The following is a 20,105-nucleotide window of genomic DNA, read 5'->3' on the forward strand; positions in this document are numbered from 1 at the left end:
AAACATTATTTTACGGTTGAAACAAAAAGAAAAGCATCAAGCTCTGCCTCTTCAACCAAGCTCAGAAAAATGAGAACCCCAAAAAGAAGGCAATTTCGGTCGAAAGAAAGCGAAAAAAAAATAACAACTATACAGCTGCAAAGGAGCCGGGGCCTTGGCGTTTCGGCTTAATCTTTTCCCATCAGCGAAAGCAGCTAAGCCCGAAAACCCGGCTCAAAAGAAAATTGGAGACCATTTCAGGAATGTCGTAAATTTTGCTCCCCTTTTATTGACTCTAGCTGCAAAGGGGTTAGTGCCGGTGCCAACAACAAAAAAATCGTATCATTTTAAAAACAACAGCTAAAGGTATAACTTACGCTATTTTGGCATCCGTCCATGGTGTCTTTAAGATTTGCTAATAAATAATTCTACATTCCAGTGCGAAATGCGTTTCGTCGTAATGTGTGGTTCATTAGGGGAATGTTTCGTCACTGTTTTGCACCATCGCAAGTCAAGCTTTGCAGTAATTCATGGCACATTGCTTTAAGAAAACACTTCTCCGTAATGGAATGTAAACTTTCGCCAAGTAATGAAGACAAAAAAAACAACAACCACGAATACAAATATTATAGCATGCATATGCTCAACTGGCAGCACTGGCAGAACACTTTTTAACAGCACCGGCATGCTTGCCTCCTTCAGCCGATCATTATGCAAACACGAAAAGTTGCACATCTTTGCTGCGTGATGTGCAAGCATCCTTCACTTCAATTAAGCACACTCACCACCCCGCACACTACTACACTACCCTTGCCTGCGCTGCATGGCTGTAACAATATTTGAAGTGATAAATTAAAATGGCTTCCTGATGTTGGTTTCATAAACGAAGCGTGACTGGTAGCTGGTATAGCTCGTGCCGTTACGGCTGCGGTATGCCACACTGCATTACACTACAACTTATTACTTCTTGCGTGCGCTCACACGTGGTGCCCCCGTATACAGGCATGGTCGGAATGGTTGGAAACTGTGTGTGCATGTACGAGTCTCGTACGGGAGGCTTCCCAGCCTGTACACAGTCCCGGGTGCTTACCGTACATGTACACGATGGATTTAGCTTTTGCTTCTCCCTGTATCGTGCACATGTTCGGTGCAACCCGTGGCAAGCTGTTCCATCCTCACCGGAAGGCTAATCATCAGCATCATCGTCGTCGTCATCATCGGTGGTTATTAAACAAAGCTAACCGGTACCGGATGAGCTCGGGAATTGCGAACGGGAAGTGAGTCGGGAGTTAAGTGGAAGTAAAAGGGGCAAATATTGGTTGTGCTCAAGAAAGCAGCTTTTCATTTAAAATGTGCTACAATTAACCAAAGTACGCGACAATTAATTTTTGCGAATTTTTCAAAAGGAACCATTTTTGCATGTTTTTACCCTTGCATTGGTAGATTAAACACATACGAATAAGAAAACTGATTTTTTTATCCACTCACTCTAAACATCTTCTACCACAGTGTTGCTCTGTACTTTAGGGAATTACGTTCGTTGCCAAAGCTCACCCACAATACTACACCCGTGCTACATGTCTAGCCTGGGTTTGGTTGAAAGAAAATTGCAACCAAAACATTACAAATGATGTAACCAACGTTCGGGTTGGGATTCCGCTTCCGGAACTGCACGTGTGCTTCAATCCCATACTGATCACCAACCAAAAGTACCTACACAAGAAATGATGGATAAAGTTTTTCGGTTCATACGTACTATTTACCCACTGCCTCATACACTTGTTCATGGATTCTGGCGACTAACGCGCGCACCAGATGGTACCCCCTGTTCTACTTCGAACCGGCGAGCGCACAATCGAGCGCATGCTAACCAAAGACGCACGTAACTTAGCAAAGTTTCGGCACAAGGAAAGGCGCAGCACAAAAAGGACACATGGGCCAAATAAGTTACCACACCAGGGCGGGCAGGCGCAGGTGTACCGTAGGTGGCGTAAAGTCTAGACATTTATCAAACCAAAGCATACACGTGCAGCATTAACCGCATGCCAACAAGCGTATGTAAGCCGACCGCATACACTGCACCAAGGGAAGGGGAACAATCCAGATGTAAATCCACCCGTGCCAGAAGCCGTTTGCCATGGCAATAAGAGAGAGATTATCCGGTAAGAGGAACCTGTTTGGCATGGTACGAAATAAGGTCCAAAAACCGCTACATATATCTTTCTCTTGCCTTCTCTCTCACGTGATGGGTTAAATCTCTGCACGACCTTTTCCAGATTGGCGCACTTTTATGCCGGCAGACAGAGTAAAGCCGGCCGACCCGAGACCGCTCATCATCACCAGACCAGAGGTTCCAGGCCCTGAAACAATCGAACCTGCCACATAAAGCATAATTCCACTAATCTCTCCTGTTCTGTTCGTAAGTGTGCTACTTTCCTTGTTTGCCGTGCCACCACAGTGCAGCAAAGCTTCCTTGGCCCAGTTTTGCCCGGTCTGACCTCACTTCCAGTAAATCAGTAGCCTGGTACATTGCCTCCTCTTCACTTTCATACCCAGCACCGGATCAAACTGCAGTTCCATTTGCTTGAGCAATAAAATTATGCCCGAGTGATTATTGATTATTTTTTTACCCTTTCGCAGTTGCTTCCGTTTTATCGTTCCCGTCCCTTGTGCAAACGCTTACACTAAGGTAGGGCAGGAAGGAATTTAAAGCGATCCCAGTACCCAGCGCTGGGACGTTAGTCTTTACCGTCGGATGCAGTGTGTTGGGTTGGGGTTTCGCATTTCTGCTTCATTCGCGGCTCATCGGTAGTTGGCTCCGTAGTTGGATGCGCTGCTGTGATTGTGTGCAAACAAGTGCACCGCAGCTGCAGATGCAGCTTGTCGGTGCTGAAGATACAGCCGATCCCGTTTCACTTACCGATAATTGGAACCGTCGGTTCGAACGGTCGGTATTGATTTTCGCATTATAATTCCATTGTCGAGGTGAAATTCACTTTTCGCTAGCTTGACTTTGCAATGGTACAAAGTGCAAGCTGATATTATACTCGAGACTAAAAAAAGAGACAGCTATAGCAATTTTGAATCGATTCAAAATGCGCTTATGTAAATATATTGCCTACATTTAGGCGCCTCGCCAATACCTTACTGCAACGTAGACATTATTTATGAAAAGTATTTCCCCAAGCGCGATTAGTTACAGCTTTTCGAATCCATTTCATACCTTTTAAACTGAAAGCTTTAAGACCGCTCATTTACATACCACCATTTGGCAACTAAATGCAATGCTATGCTGGGGCCGTTTACACCAAAATCACCATGAACCCATTAAAATCGTTTCACAACCATTAAATAATATGCTTTGTTTCGGAAGCTCAGCACAATTTGCCTACCGTGTACTCGTTATTTCTCTCTCTCTCTCTCTCTGCCCCTCTTTTTTCTCTTCCCATGTAGTTGCGAGTAATGGTTTTCAATAAAATGCCTTACTTTATAGTCGCTATAACGGACGGTCGGTGCTTCGCTCATACCACCATCTAGCCAACCGTTGCCAACGTTACTGCCAAAAATTCGTCGAATAATTTTTTTATAGGCTTTTGTAAAAAAAAAAAAAAACACATTCCAGTGGCTAACCCAAAACTTCCCGATTCAAATCGAACCGAATTTCCACTGGCACGCGATTACATTTTCGCATTCAACCCCTCTCTATTGCGCTCACCTAACCCCATTAACCCGTCCATGTAAATTCCTCTCTTTTCATTCACCAAACTGTAAGCCTGCTTTTTATTAGCCTAGGGCAGTTGGGTACATGATGGCTGTGGATCTATTTTTTGTGTCGATAAATAGAGTATTGGAATAGCCAAAGCGAATGGGGAAAGGGGCAACAATTGGGAGTGGTAAAATATCCTATGAATAATCACCCCTGCCGTGGGGTAAACAGCGTGACTGCTTTAAGCTCTGCCCAGCGGGATTGTGCCATGATGCCGGAGCTGAAATCGGAACGGAATCAATGTTCCAATGGGAAGAGAGAACAAGAGCATCCAATTCCAATGGAACTAGCGGCCAGTAGAAAGGTTTAGATTGCCAAAAACTGAACCCCTGTGGCTTTTGGGTTCACGCTCGCCAAACGCTTTTCCAGCCACTAAACGGGCCATTTAATCGGCTTTGCTCGTATCCCGCGTGGAGGGCGATATAACGTTCCGATTCGATTTTCATCCCAATCTCGATGCGCGTACAAAAACCTGCAGAGCTTTCCATTTCTTTTTTCTTTCTCTTTACGCTCCTTTAGCTAACACTGAATATTCCAGTGCACATCCGTAAAATACAATAATGATAAAAAAGCAATGAATCTCACCTAAGTTCTGGCGCGGCCCGTCTCGCGTGCGCCAGCAGATCCGCACTCAATTTATCGATGTTACTCTTCCAGTAGTCGCTCAGGATCATTTCGACCTGGCGGCGCACGTCCTCCTCGAGCAACGCGGTCGTCCGGTGGTGCAGCTCGGCCGGTGGTAGCCGCCGGTCGACGTAGGCGAGCAGGGCCGCCGACAGCACGAACATACCGACCAGCAGTACCGCCAGCAGGACGTACACCTGGCCGAGGCTGAGCGTGGTCGGGGTGTGTTGTTTCGTCGGTGCATACTGTTCGGCGGTGGAGCTTCCCCTTTTGGCAGGTTTCCGGTTCGAGCGGCGCGATGATGCGGCGGCTGCTACCGCCACGGACGGTGTCGATGACAGGTCAGCAGTTTTCGGTGCCACCGCTTCCCCGGCGGATGGAGATGACTTGCGGGTGCTCATTTTCCCTGCCCGCGTCTCGGCACGATCCATCCCACGATTGGAGGGCGTGGGGTGGGCAAGGGGAAGAGAAGAGTTGGCGATGGTGTCGATATGTTTAAAAAAAAACAGCACCGCTAGCTAAAGGCTTCACGTCGAACGGTGGCAAATGATGGTTGCGGGTGCGCTCGGGGCTATCACGATTGACATTTCAATTTCCTGCAAAGGACGGAAGAGAAAACACCATGATGAGCGTTAAAATTTGGTAGACTGTTTGTCTGTTGGTAGTTACATATTATTCAACAGATTTCAACAGCAATCGGTGGAGAAAAATCTGTTTGATGATGTCTAGTGCAAAATAAGACTTTGATACACTTGTGATGCATATTGCATAGCTTTAGGCGTTATCGTACCGGCGAAAGAGTTTGTTAGAAGCGTTGTGTTACATTATGTTTCATTGGTTATAAACTTCCATTTGATATGACTTTACGACATTAATACAATGCACAATTCAGAGCTTCATACCAATGTTACCATGCCACCAATTGTTTGAGAAAACGATAAACCAACCTACAATAACCAACAACATAAAAAATTATTTCATTTAAAATCCTTTCAGTAACAATAGTTTTATGGTATGTGATGACTTTTGTTAGTAGAGCTCGAATTCTATTGTTAGCAGCTCACCATCAAACGAAACCCAAAGCAACAATGCACTCATTGCTCATACTGATTAAAATGATATTCAATCGAAGCAAATTCCTTTTCATCTATTCAACAATACCGCACAACGAATTCCAGTGTGAAAATATCTCCATTGAATTCACATAGGAATTCTATGGATCTGTTTGTTTATAATCACACGCATTTTGCAAAGCACTCTACAATAAACAATGATCAATTATTCTGGGTTTGAAGCAATGTAAAAACTCATTTGTATAAATACCAATCACGACGATAACATTGATGTATTCTAGCATCTTCCTCTCCAATCCAATTGACAAGTGCAAACAGTTCCAACTACACAAATGCACTTGCTGAACATCTTTCACTAATGATCTTAAGCTACTAATAATCTCACCCAACTAAAAGAAGACGACCCTAAAGTGCACGACCATCTCCGCTGTTTGCAACGGCAAGTACATCAAATAGTTACACGAGCAGGGATTCAACATTGATCTTACTGAAGAGCACCACACTTTGTGCAAAAGAGCACTCCTCCCACGGAACGGTACGACATAAACCGACATTAAAGACGTCTAATTGCCCACTCACTGGTTACTTGCAAAATGCTTCCCGGGTTGCTAGCTAATCATAAGCCTCGTCGTACCTGACATCAAAGCAAAACTGTGCCCATCCTATAGCAGTGATTTAAGCTGCCACGGTCAGAACCCTACCAAGTGTGGGTGTCTGTTTGTGTGTGTTCGTGTCTGTTCCGCTGAAAAGGTCTTCAAGATGACATGGCAAGCAAGCAAGAAGCGGCTCTTCTCGATAAAACCTTCAGAGAAATTATATTCCCCTGGCGCTCATCATATCGTCCGCTTTCTTACACCAAAGCTTGAGGAGGGATTTTTTTTACTTGCTACTATTCCGTAACTTCGTTGCGTTTTCTGGGAATTTGCTTCCCAGTAGAATAATTCGTGACTTCATAATTTTGGGCCTTCAAATGTATGTTTTGCACAGGGGGGAAGCGCTCAGAAGTGATCACGACCTGATCCGCAATTCGTCAAAAAGAAAAACAGGACGTAACGCAATAGGGGGAATGAGGCGAAAAAAAACTCCATGCAATACCACACCTAACATTATGTTACGCTTTCTTTTCCTTTCGATTGATGAAACCCGATATTGCGCGCTGGCGGCTGATCATTACAAGCAAATTTTTATCAAGAAAAGTATCTACGTATTCGCAACACGAACAATCAGTTTCCGGAGTGTATGTTCTCCATCATGCAAAGGGTAGAAATGATTAATGAACGCACTGGTTTGGGGCTTAACCCATCGCTTATCCGCTTCGCGTCATGCTGACGATGTGGGATTGATGATTTTATTTGCCTAATTCCACGGAACAGCCTATTGCCAGGGGCCAAGATCTACCTAATAGCGGTTAGTGAGCTGTTGCACGGTGAGCACGTTATCCAATCCATTTTGTAGGAGAAAAGGAAAATCCAAATCCCTTTGGCACAGCTTTTTTCGATGCCCCAAAATATTACATTTTAGTACAAAAAAACGTGAAATGACCTAATTGATGTTTTGCTTTCCCATTTTTCTTCGTGGTAATTCTTTTTTGCTTGCCAGTTCACTAGAAATCATTCCATTAAAGCAACCCTTACCCCATCATTTGGGCTGTAAATCCTCAAAAAATTACGCCGACAAAGCTCGTCCCTTCCACCGAACCCTTTGTACGCCTGCGGAGGATTTACTCGTACCCATTTATTAGCCCAATTGGAATTAATTGGCCCACAAATTACGCTAATCAGACCAATTTCCGCTGCTGCAGCAACAAGAACAACCATACACACCGGTAATTGGATACCCGAGCGGTATTTTTATTCGCCCCGTGTTCAAACGTTTACCTGAGGCGCGTCAAACGGCCACATGAAATGGATATACATTTTGCGTTTTTTAATAAACGAAAGAAAGTTGTGATTGCGTTCATTGCATGAAGCATTCCTTGCTCACCATGGTCCCCAGAGCAAATGTGGCACGTCAATCCAATTTTCCGTTTATCGTACCGGCATTCGTCACACGGAGGGAAATATTCACTGCAAATGCACACACATACACATACACAGACACACACACACACACACACACACACACACACATACACACACACACACACACACACACACACACACACACACACACACACACACACACACACACACACACACACACACACACACACACACACACACACACACACACACACACACACACACACACACACACACACACACACACACACACACACACACACACACACACACACACACACACACACACACACACACACACACACACACACACACACACACACACACACACACACACACACACACACACACACACACACACACACACACACACACACACACACACACACACACACACACACACACACACACACACACACACACACACACACACACACACACACACACACACACACACACACACACACACACACACACACACACACACACACACACACAAACACACACACACACACACACACACACACACACACACACACACATACACGCACACACACACGCACACACACACAAAGCTCATGTTCTGGCACAATGCTTAGCCAGGCTATTTTTTCCGAGCAACCTTCCAAAGAATGTTAAACTACTTTTCCCGTATGCAACACATGTGCTGCATGTGGATGGATCTCTTCACCTCTCAACGAGAACTGCTTAGAATGGGGATAAAGCATTCAGACCGGATGGTAAGAATTTCCCTTTACAAGAAGGTCGATGAGTAGCGTTTGACTTCCCTCAGGAACGTGGTGCGGTCAGAAAACGTTGACGTAAGCGTGTGCTCGCTTTCCTTTTCACGTACCTCCTTTTTACCATTTGCCGGGGTGAGAGAGCGTGTATGCAAATCTCGTCCCACTCCATTTCAGCTTCAATTTTACGTTTTGACGAGCATCAATGTGTGTGTATGTGTGTGTGCAAAGGATTGTGGTTGCAAGTTATGAAAGTTAAGCTTGAGTGCAAAGTGAAGTTCTGTCCGACCCCGGGAAAGGATCTGTCCCGGGCGCACAACATGCATACACCGAAATCGTAAACATGCCTTTTTTATTATATTTCATCTACAACCACTTCTCGTCCCTAGCGTCCCCGGGCAATGCAACCCGAGCCTTCCCAAAACCTTCTCCTGACGACAGGCTGCACCATGTCCTGGAGCTTTCCCAAGTGCGAAACGACCACGTGCACTCGAAGGTACTGGTGGGGATAAAATGTTGAAGCGATCTGCCGTGACAAGATTACCCTCTCTTTGCTCAATTTTTACGATGGCTGGGTTGAAAGCCAGGGAAAAGTGAGAGGAAAAAAACGGGCTTGTGCAAGATATTTAACATTCGTCCTACAACTTAGATCATATATGCATTGCGAAACATTGTTACTTGCCGGCAGAGCTCAGGACGGGGTTTACCACTCGAACCCAAACCCCGAGCCATAAATCCCCCAACCCGAAACCCGAAAGGGAATAGAACTGGCGAAATCTTGCAATATAGTGCCAGCCGGGCATCTGCCACAACCCCGAGCGTCGCTTACAACACCAACAGCATACGAGTATGATACTGGTGCCCCGCGCTCTGCATTTGCCTTTCAAATACATATTGGGAGGGGCACATTTTTCCTGCATCTTTTACCGCAGCATCAATGCATCAAACCACTAGCCGGCGGATGGGTGGGTTGCAAGAAAGGGACGAACATTTTCTTACACCGTGTTTGGGAAATTGAAATTCAAACGGAAGTCGAAATGTTGTGCTTGAATAATGTAGCACGAAATATCGTTCAGTCGGCAACAATACATCATGTACAAATTGAAACACGGCCACGCGGATAAGCGTAACGTACACATTGCATTGGGCAAGGTGTACGAAGCAAGATGAATCACCGCCTAGCATTGGATGAAATCACAAAAATGTGTACGTGAATGTAACATTAAGGGGAATATTGGGGCCCATATGTGGGATGGAAAGCATTTCTCGCTAAGCGGTGAAACACCATGCGTCTCCATGAGGATGGAAGCCACGTGGTTACAGTTGCTGTAGCGCTCGCTGACGTCGAGTGCGGTTGGGTAAGATATTAAGGGTAATAGTATGTTCTAGAATAGTTAAAATATTGCCAATAGTGAAACACTAGAAATAATCGCAAAAAACAGGTATGGTGCCGTGACTGGGATCTTTCATTTTTTTATTTTGTTTTTTGAAATCTTTGAGTTCTCAATCGAAATTTAAGCAATATGTAATAAGTAGTAGAGTATAACATTTGAAGAAAGTTGTTTTTATTCGTAGCTTATGTCAAACGCATTACCAGTTGTTTCACAAACAAACTAAAGTATTATTCGATCTTGTCGAATGAATCCCATTTTCAGCATGATTGCCAAAAGATTCTTTCGACTGGTCGAGCGGCATGAACCACACACACACTCATTGAAATTCGCTTACCGTGCATCGAAAATTTGAAAGGTGACCGAACAGAACCATCAAGATTATGCGTCCCTTTTGCATGAATACAAAAAAGGGGTCGTTACCGAAATGCCGACACAAGTTTGTCCGGGACAAAACATTTTCCCGGTGTTTCGTTGTATTGATCGTACACCTTTTTTGCCGCGTTTGTTCTACCTTATTTCACACTTATGCCCATTTCATTACCCAAATTCTCGCCCAATAATGATCAAACGATAACCGGCCGTGTCGTACCTTTTGATGCTTTTGTTTGCCTTTTCTTACATACTCCTATAGTTGCCAACTACCGACCAATAAAAAAAACACACCTGACCAGGTTTGTACCGAACAATGAACGAATGAATTTCATATTCCAGCTGCGTTTCGTAAGAAAGGCATGCTGGTAGGTTTTAATCATGCCACCTTGCTGTCGAACCATTGCAACACCGACAAACAGAGGAACGCACAAAACGAAGCGTGCAAAAAAAAACATCAAAAATGTTCCTCGTTCCTAGGAAGTGGAAAGGAATGCTTGCTTGGTCTGGCTGCTAGGTATGTCTGCATATTTTAACCAAAACCATCCCGGCCAGCACGTGGAGAATTCATTCACGTGTACACAAATTGGAAAAGCGATGGGGTTCCAGAGCAAAAGCGGGCACGGCACTCTGCTGTCTCGCAGATCGAACTCTGCCGATCGAATCTCTACTTGCGATTTTTTGTTTTCGTCCTTCTCTTGCCACATTTACTCTGCGAAGGCATCGTGCAATGCATTTCGCATCCATTCTCTCAGTGCATGGGGAATGGATGATTAGTGAACCGCTTCTGACACTTCAATCAAATTCAAGTCACACACGCACACAGACGCAACGATGGCAAGCGGAGTTCGAACACGCAACCCAAATGCTACTCACGCACGGAAAATGTATGCGTATGAGGCTGGTGCAACAAATGGTGTAGGCACGCAAAAAAAAAACAAAACAGCAAACTTTTCCATCGAACATGAAGTCCGAATTGGAAACGTTCACATGTTGCGTGTGTTAGCATGCGGGGTCTGTTATTTTTTTATTCCTTCGCCATTTTTCATCTATCTTTGCTGGCACACAGTGACAGCACCTCTAGCCGGGGCCACACATGCTGGCGTGACGATTGATTGACAGTCGCGAAGTGGTGGCAAAACCCCGTCAATGAAATTCAACGGACCAGTGAACTGCATAAAACGAACGCCAAATGCATTTATGCATGAACTGGATCTGTCGATGTGTTTGTTTGAATCGATGGACAGGCGGAACAGATCTAACGAAACAGGAATGAATGTTGAGATAAAAAGCCGATCTGGTTTTTCACGCAAAACACGGTGATGGCATCAATTGTTTTTGTTTATATTTTGCCACATTGTTTAGTGTATGCTCACGGTTTTGCATTACATTCTTATCAACAATCTGTGACATAATTTGCAATTAAAAAAGGGAGCAAATGCCTTATCCTGACAAGGGCTAAAGAGAGTGACAGTCAGTTAAGTTTCGGTCCTACACAGATGTAAACAATGTGTGCACCGCATCTGGCGGTTTTTGTATAGGGGAAGGTAGGTAAAGGCGGACACTGTGAGTAGGATGAGCATTTCTGATAAATGCATTAAAATGGTAATTTTCGAAAAAATCAACAATGTAGCATCCTAACTTAAAGTTTGAGACACATCCTAACACATTTGAGAACATTTTTGGCATAATATATGCAAAATTGGTTAAATCCACGAACAAAATAAATTTTCAATCATGTGCACCCTTGTGGATCTAATTTGATTACTGCGTATCTTAAGCTCTGTAATTCGCATTGTAAATGTTTCCGGAAGTTTTATTTCATGAATGAGTTGTCGTGATCATTAATGAAAAAACTGGCGAAAGAACGAGAACGAAACAATTAAAAAATCTTGTTTTCTGGTGGTTTGAACATCCTGACACCACAGCGGGAAAGACGGACACTTTGTTGTAGGGAAAGATGGACACCGATTTTTTTTATTTATTTTACTTCTTATATCAATTGGTGATGAATGGATTTCTTAAAATACCTTAAAAAAGAGTATTCCGAAGCTATAAACCAATCAGCAACTAGAAAAAGTATTGAAATAAGCGAGAAATGAAACACCGGTCAAAATAGTAGCCATTCGTTATGCTATTACTCGCACGACGCTGATGAGGCGCTTCACGAAATCCAATATCTTGTCACGACTTGGACAACTTTAAGCAATAAAAAGATGAGGCATTGATATGACATCGTTCAGGAATAGATGAGAAATTCTATGGGATTACAAATATCAAATGTTGAATTTTGACGTGGTGAAAAATGCCTTAAGCTATTAGCAAGTCCCTCCAAAAATACTGGGGTCGTGAACTTTTCGTGTAGTAATTTGCAAAAAGGAAGTTCTAGACTGTTATTCTGTAAGCTGGAGCAACGTCAGCTATTAGAACGCGATATTTCAATAATGCCTTAGATGCTGCATTCTACGATAGATTACAAACGCCGCTTACAATTTCTAAATTCATGGCTGAATGAACCGTCGTTGCAATTGGCCAAGAATTAGTTTATGTACGTACCATGATGTGGAAAGCAATAGGATATGTTAAAATACTATAAACCTCTTCCATTTCCAACGTTTTTATAGGTGTCTATCTTACCCTTCATGGCGTCCAAAAAAATCATGTTTTTCATTCATTAAAAAAACGCAAGAATCGATGGAAACTTTAAAGTTTCACCACATTTTCTGATAAAACATGAGTGTAAGATAATGTATGCACATTTTCATGGTCGTTGCAATTATACATCCCTACATTTATTGTATTGTATTGTTCAATTGTATTGATATCTAATCGGACGATACCAAAAAATTATGGGAACGAACCAAAAATCTATGGGATACAATAAATAAACCGTGAGACGAGTTATTATGAGATATCATCGCAAAAAATAATGAGAACCGACCAATACATCGTGGGAAACCCTGTAAAAACAGTCATTAGCTTCAATGCAATCATTTCAATTCATTCACAGAAACAGATATCAATAGTAATACCATAAACGTATTAATTTGTAAAACATCGTGGAAACCCTGTAAAAACAATCATTATCTACAATGCAATCATTCCAATTCATTCACAGAAACAGCTGTCAATAATAATACTATCAACGTATTAATTTGTAGAATTCCTTAGTGAGAAAGCCTGCTGAAGTCCTGCTATCGCTTCCCAGGGCGAAAAGCTCCCTGTTTTCTCGCGAATCAATTCCGAATGGCCTCCCATTTTAGGTAAGCACTTTAGCTCAATGGCAAAAGAAGCCCCCGTTTGCTAAATTACTAGCCCACACAGCTGCTGTTCTGAGGATCGTTAAAAAAAGAAGCAAACTTATCACACCCAAACCAATCCTCCTCCAACCGGCAGCACAAAACGAAACAAAACATCAGGAACAAATTGAGTCATCGGTTTTGTAGACTATTTAATGGACCATTACTAAGAACCATTTGTTTGCTTTCGTCGAGTCTCGATCTGTTTTCGGCGTGGCACTTCTCCCCCACTTCCCTCTTGCAAACAACCAAAAAACACTGACGGAAAACGAAAAGGTGGTTTGGCACTGCAACCAAAACCAACAAGAACAAGACACCGCTCTAGCGTAACTTATTTACTCTCTAATCCACTTTTGCGCGGCCTCGTTTGCCCTAACCCCCTCCACCAATCCTAGGAGTGAGTAAAACTGTAAGCCGGTAAAGAATTACCACCGCTGCGAATGGAATCGAAATCGGCGCTGGAAAGTTAGTTGTTCAGGCATCAAAATGGCCCCGCCACGAAAGAGCGAACGACGGAAAGACGGAGAGGCCCCTCCAGAGACAGAGACGTTTCAAAGCCCCACCAAGCAGGGTCCGCTGCTCGGTGTTGCTCGGTGGCCAGTCGAGCGCGCGATTACGCCTAACGAAGCTAATTTAGTTCAACAAGATTATAACGCTAGATAAAGTGCCATTTTGCAGCGCCTTCTTTCCTGTTTCTGTGCCAGTGCGGGATAGGCTGGACCTGTCGAAAACAAAAAAGCAAACGTAAAACACACACTAACACCAACGGTATCATCGAGGTAAGGGGGGAGAAGTGAAAACGAATCTCCGGTTCTCGGCGACAGTTACCCCTCTTTCGGAACACTTCTTATCTTGGGCAGCAGCTCACCACCCCAAACAAAAAAAAAAAAGAAAGCCAAGTAAGAAAGGGAACGCGAGTTTTTTTTGTTTTCGTGAAGCGCCTCTTAAGGTCCTTTCTTTTTGTTCGCTTCTTCCCCCTGGCCGCTTGCGGGACCCATTCCAAATCCATTTGTGCGATGGGGTGCGAGCGATAAGAACAAAAGCATCGCGCCTCTTTTCTGTTGGCCCCGTTCGTTCGCCGGCTTTTTATTCGCACCAAGTCGCGGCACTAATATCGGAGCCATTTTGATTCCATCATTGACAGTCGGAGACACACGCCGACACGCTTCTGCCCTTGATTGCCATTGCTTGATTTGGGAAGTGTTTCCCCCCCCCCCACCCCACCCAGCCGCATACAAATCGGCGCGACCAGTCCAACCATTTTGTTTCTCCTTCTTTACCGCCTCGGCCGATGGTAGTAGCGGCTCAAGTGGGAAAAGGCTTTCGGTCCCTTTTTTCAACGCCCTAACAGCGTTAGCAGCCCAACATCCTCCGCAAGGGAAATCGGGCAGGAGCGGAGGCAGTGTACGTTGATCCGGGATAGCCCTAATCCCGTGCCGAGATTCGCCAGACCACCTTTACAGCATCCGCAGTCTCGGATCCTTGCCCGCGTCCCGCTTCGATTAATGCCGCAGTGCGGGTGCACGGATCGATTGACACAGATTCGGGAGGAAAAAGTGCCATAAATTTCTATTCCACCCGACAGGCGTACGGGTTCCGGGAAGCATTTGACGGGGTTAGGGCGCTTTTTTTTGCTTTTTTTTCAGCGGTCATCTTCAACGCCAAAGTCAGCATTTGTTATGAGATCGACTCTCTTTTTTGTTGCTGTTACTGTCGTCCCCCGTACCTTCAATGATCGGGGGAAGCAGCATAACGAATGTCTTTTGCGCTTACCGCGCGGGTGAAGTGTGTGCCAGCGGCTGTTCCTCTTATCGTAAGAGAGCCACTCACCGGGTTCGGTACCGGGCTCACGTGGTTCACAGTACGCACTCCCTTTTCGTTACGATTCTTAACCATGATTAATCGCAGAAGCTGGCGGGTGAAAGCAGCTGGCACGTCTGAAGAGGGCATAGAGGGTGGTAGAAAGGCAGCACGCGAAATCGAGCAATGGTGTGTAACGAAACGGGAATGCCTGTACGGTGCAAACACACCGAAACCAAACGGACGATAATCGAAGTGTAAGCATTAATGGAAAGCTGCTGTGTAAGCAAAGTGAAAATAAACATTGTAGACAGAGAGCTCTCTTCGTGGTAGGTTTCGATTCCTTTTCCGTCCCATTCTTATGCCGATAGACGAGAAGCGGCCTTTTTTCTGTTGCTTTGAAGGAAAGCAATACTAACACATTGAACGTACCCATCCTGTCGGATGTATAATAAGCCGAGTGGGCTAATGCTTTGATTTGTGGTGGTATTTTCATGACGCTTATGCTGCATAACCTGTTAAGGGCACCAAAGCTCATATTTACATTACATTTCATTAGAGCGATCAAGAAGATTAATGGTTCCTTCGAAACAAACAAGCCGATGCAATGCCTCTAAATGATCGGTCAATAAACTATAACGCTTCGACGCGCTCAAAATCACGCGCGTAATCCTTTTCAGCCAAACCACCGCAGTGGAAACAGTGTCCCCGCTCGATGGAACAGTTGGCTGTCAATTTAATTAGATCCGTAATCTTTCAAATGACAGTGAAGCTGAGCCATTCCCCACCAGCTTTCATGCTAAAGATGCCCATTGTTGACCAAAAACAGCGACTTAGAGGGGCCGTGCTTCAGCATCATTAATTGGATTACGTCCCTAAGGAGGGGCAATCCACGACCCTCAACCACTGAACTAGGTCTCAACCACCTTTTTAAAGCCCGCGCTAAACGATTGTCTGGTGTCTGGCGGGCATTTGGAACATTAAAGCTTCTCAAAAAAAAAAAGCTCTCTCTTACATGGATTCTATCGGTCTTTGGAGCTTACCATTTGCTGCTCCATTCTTTTGGGGGTAATGAAATTTTCATTTCCTTAAGTTCGAGTGGAGCTTCACAGACACAGACACACACACAGCTTCAGTCGGAATGAATGAACGAATCGTGTTTGGTACGTGCCGAGCGCTACAGTGCTTTTAGCAAAATCCCTTGATACCAGCAGGAAGTGAGAGGGAAAACGAAAGAAATGCAAGTAAAAGAGTAGAACTTTCCTACCCAAAAACGAATAGAGAATGGAGGGTTGTTAGATGTATACACTACAGAAAAAAGAGGCTGAGAACACACCCAATAATAAAATGGCATCATAAAATGGTGAAACTTACACACACTCACACGCTCGTCTAGTTCGTGTTGGTTGTGTTGGGCGGGACGTACTACTGCACTAAAGATGGCGATTTTACACAGCCAACTTGGGTGCCGATCCCTGGTACTGTGGCTTTTGATTACGTGGCAGTAGCGCCAGCTCCGCCAAACGAACTCGGGGGGAGGTCGGTTTCTCTATCACGTGCACACACACACACGCAAGGGTTGGCGGAAATCACACCGCACAACAACGGACGCGCGGAACGTTTGCAAAACTGACACTGCCACTTGAACTAAAGCGCTCCGTCCCAGACAGCGCGGGCACTCGGGTTCGACCTTCGAAACCACTGGCACTGTACACTTAATCATACGTTCGCGAATCACACACACACACACACACAGGCACGGCTCATTTGTGCACCCACGTACTAAGCTACACTCGTGCACACAATAGCGCCCGGAATGAATAATACCGGACGTCCAGATTCTACTCACTTCTTGCTGTGCCCACGCGCTGCTTCCGGAGCCAAGTAGACTCCCAACCGCACCGATGGTAAAGGATTACTCTAGTCACCCTCCCCGACTGGAACTTTCACCCCACACCACTACTGCACACTACTGCCTCAATTTCACCACCACTCCTTCGGATAGACTTTAAAGACTCTCCAGCGGAGGGTAAAGCCACCACTGAACCACGGAAGAAGCTGCGAGGCGCTAAGAGGTCGACAACGCACCTCGACGACGCACCAACGACTACTGAGATCCGTGCGTAGCGATGTCAAACGCAGCCGACTTCCGCCATCGAGCGCTACAAGATGCGCGCTACCCTCACAACCTTACACTTTCACCCCTATCCACTGGCCGTTGGCGCCGCCGCTGCGATACTTCCGGAGGCAGGCGGCGACCAGTTGCGATAAAATGTGACACACTTTTTTGCACCCATCGGATGCGAAGAACAGAAAGAAGAACATGCTGGCTGCCCCCGACGGATGGACGGAGGATGGATGGGTGTGCAAAGTTCTCACGCACCACTCCCACTGGCCCACCAGCTGGTGCGGTATCGTGCACCACCGCTCCGATTGCCGGCTCGTTGTTGGAGGCTTTGCCGAGCGAACCTGTTATCAACAGTGCCGGGTTAACAGTGCTGCACTGGCCGAATCTGTGGTAAATCGTTTGGACGACTGCTACTGCCTGAATGTAGCTCGACCGACTGTGCGCCGGTTACGAAATTTGCGGTTAAAGTTGTACGATGTGATTAGATGAGGAGTGCAAAGAACGCGCGAACCTTTCTGCTACAGCCGCAAACAACCGAACACGATGTGCACGTTAATCATCACAGCAGCGTGGGGCGCACAACATGACAGCTGTTCTCTGTTGGATGGCGTTTTGGTTAACGTATTCTTTACGAGCTAAAACAACCCAGCAGGCGTTGATGCTGTTTTTTTCGTTGCTTTTGAAACGACCGTTGCTTATATCCCGCTAACGATGTGATATTATTTTAAGCAAAACTCCTCAGCTTGCAGGTTAATTACCTTTTCACTTACTAAACTTTGCCAAAAAGTAGCTACAAAACTCAGCTACTTATAAAGCACCAAAAAGAGAGCAATGTTTACCTCGGTCCGTATGTTTATAAATAAACAGTCGCGAGTTTTTTCCCTCCCTACAAACTCAAACCGTTCCTTTCTGTCCCACTTAAAGTGCCACTTTGCTTGTTCCACTTGTCACACTGCTTGCCGGCAATCAAACACACTCACTCCGCTCGCTTACCTCCCCCGCTCCCTCCGCTTCCGGTAAATCCTTCCGGTGGTGCGTGTCTTTTACTTCCCTCCTTACTTTACCTTGCTTCAATCTTTGACAGGTTGGAGGGAGACACGTTGGGGCCAGAGCAGATTTAAACTTTTGCGCTTGCCCTTGCTGCCGCTAACTTATCTGCCCGGTTCACCTGTTTTGGGCAGCCTTCCTTCCCAGCATGTGACACATTCCGGACGGTGAACCTTTTCGTTCGTTTTTTTTTCTCGCTCCTGCCCTGTTTTGTTTTCAATTTACCACCACTCGAACTGTAAGCACCAACTGGGTAACTCGATCAGAAAAGTTTCACCTTATGAGGAAGGTGCTTCTTCCTCCTTATACTTTCAACGTACGCCTTGCTTCTCAACCTGCCCGCTGAACGAATGAGGCGCGGAACTGGCAGCAAAACAGTACGTCTACTACGATCCGATGGGATGAATAAAACACTCGCATAAAATCCACTCCACTTTGCCCACAAGCTGCCACTGCGAACGCTAGCAACGCAACGACTCAACTGATAGCGAGCGCGTGCGAGTTGCAGCGTTTTTGTTGCGCTTTGGTACGCAGAGCAGCCGCGAAAGGCGTTCATGCGTGTTCCGACTCGAAGGACCAAGCTCAGCTGAACCGTCGGATGAACACCAACAAACGGAGTCGAAGCCGAACGGGAAATGCTTCATTTTTTCTCCTCCGTTTCCCACTGTGGGTCGATTTTGTCACGTCGCAGGATAAATTCACTCTGGCTCTCTCTATCGCTCTCTCGGGTTTTGTTCGGCTTTTCGGTAGCGGTGCTGTTGCACGACACTTTAATATCGCACTGCTGGGAACGTTCATTCGTGAACTTTGTGCCCATGAATTACGCTCCTTCTTTGGCGTTGTTTACGTTCGCTCGAAGCCCCAGCATCCTAGAAAAAGGTCGCAATCGTTGGGAGCGCTTTTCCATCTTTGCTTCGTTTATTTGCTCCTTCCACAAAACCCCTCCCATACACCAACGCCACAGACAGCACATCAAAACCGATTCCAATCCGGCAGCAAAGGTGAATAGCGTACGCGGGCGTGTACAAAGTCACGGTGCTCAGGCTTTCCTGGGCATTGCAGTGGTGCTAGGAAGCAGCCGTTGTTGTTGTTGTTGTTCTTGGTGCTCTTGTCAGCCTCGAGCTTTATGTTTGTTTTAACGATGCTTTGCGGAGAAAGGCGGGCAAGAGTTTGCCAGCTGCCAGCCACCTTCAGGCATGCGGAGAAATATTTGAAATCCTGATTGAACCCGACAACCGTCTACCTACGCGAAGCGATCGCCTATTTTATGGCCCATATCCCGGTTCGAAGTAGCGTCTGTGGCACTACAAAAACTCTCGGCAGCTTGACTCTGCAGCAGACCTTTTGCGGGCTTGTATGCTACCGGCGTAATGAGATGGGGCGGGAGCGAAAAGAGGCAGATTGCACCGAACAAAGTCATCAAAGTTTTTAGTTATTCATAACACGTTGTTTTTATCGGGCAAGTAGAACGAAAGAGAGTGAGTCGTAAAAAAAACGAACTAATCCGTTCTTAGAAAACAGCAACGGCTTAATCCACCACTTGCAGGATGCTGGCAAACGATAGCTACTGCTTGCCCCCGGGACAATGTTTCCACAAGAGCACAACATTTTAATCTTCTTTTCTAGTAACTTCTCGCACACACGGTAGTCAGCCCGACTCATGTGCCACGTACTCATTTCGATTTCGCAAATCGAACACAAACAACCTGGGGGGAAATTGCTGTAAAAATTGCTCCTCACTCACACATGAGCTTCCAGACTGATTCCTGAAGCATAAATAGCGTACATTCGTGTGAGAAAAGCATTTCCCAGTGCGTCATATTGCAGACGCTCGGGATTCGGAGAGCACCTCGAGCAAAGGGACC

General features: G+C 45.5%; 1 protein-coding gene across 4 annotated transcripts in view; it reads right to left on the minus strand.

Moving 5' to 3' along the window:
* Positions 1-18,734, minus strand: part of LOC1276518 (uncharacterized) — a 38,906-nt gene extending 20,172 nt beyond the window's left edge. For 2 of the 4 annotated variants that reach the window (XM_061642194.1, XM_061642192.1), the window contains exons 1-2: positions 16,450-18,734; positions 4,331-4,965 (exon numbers count right to left, since the gene is read on the minus strand). In XM_061642194.1, coding sequence (XP_061498178.1) covers positions 4,331-4,800 — 470 coding nt within the window. In that variant the 5' untranslated portion in view covers positions 4,801-4,965; positions 16,450-18,734. Of the gene's footprint in view, positions 1-4,330; positions 4,966-16,439 lie in introns of all 4 variants that reach the window. The other 2 variants (XM_061642193.1, XM_061642190.1) reach the window with 1 other exon arrangement.
* Positions 18,735-20,105: the final 1,371 nt, after the last annotated feature.

Source organism: Anopheles gambiae, chromosome 2 (assembly GCF_943734735.2).
Source record: "Anopheles gambiae chromosome 2, idAnoGambNW_F1_1, whole genome shotgun sequence".
In the NCBI taxonomy this organism is placed as follows: Eukaryota; Metazoa; Arthropoda; class Insecta; order Diptera; family Culicidae; genus Anopheles; species Anopheles gambiae.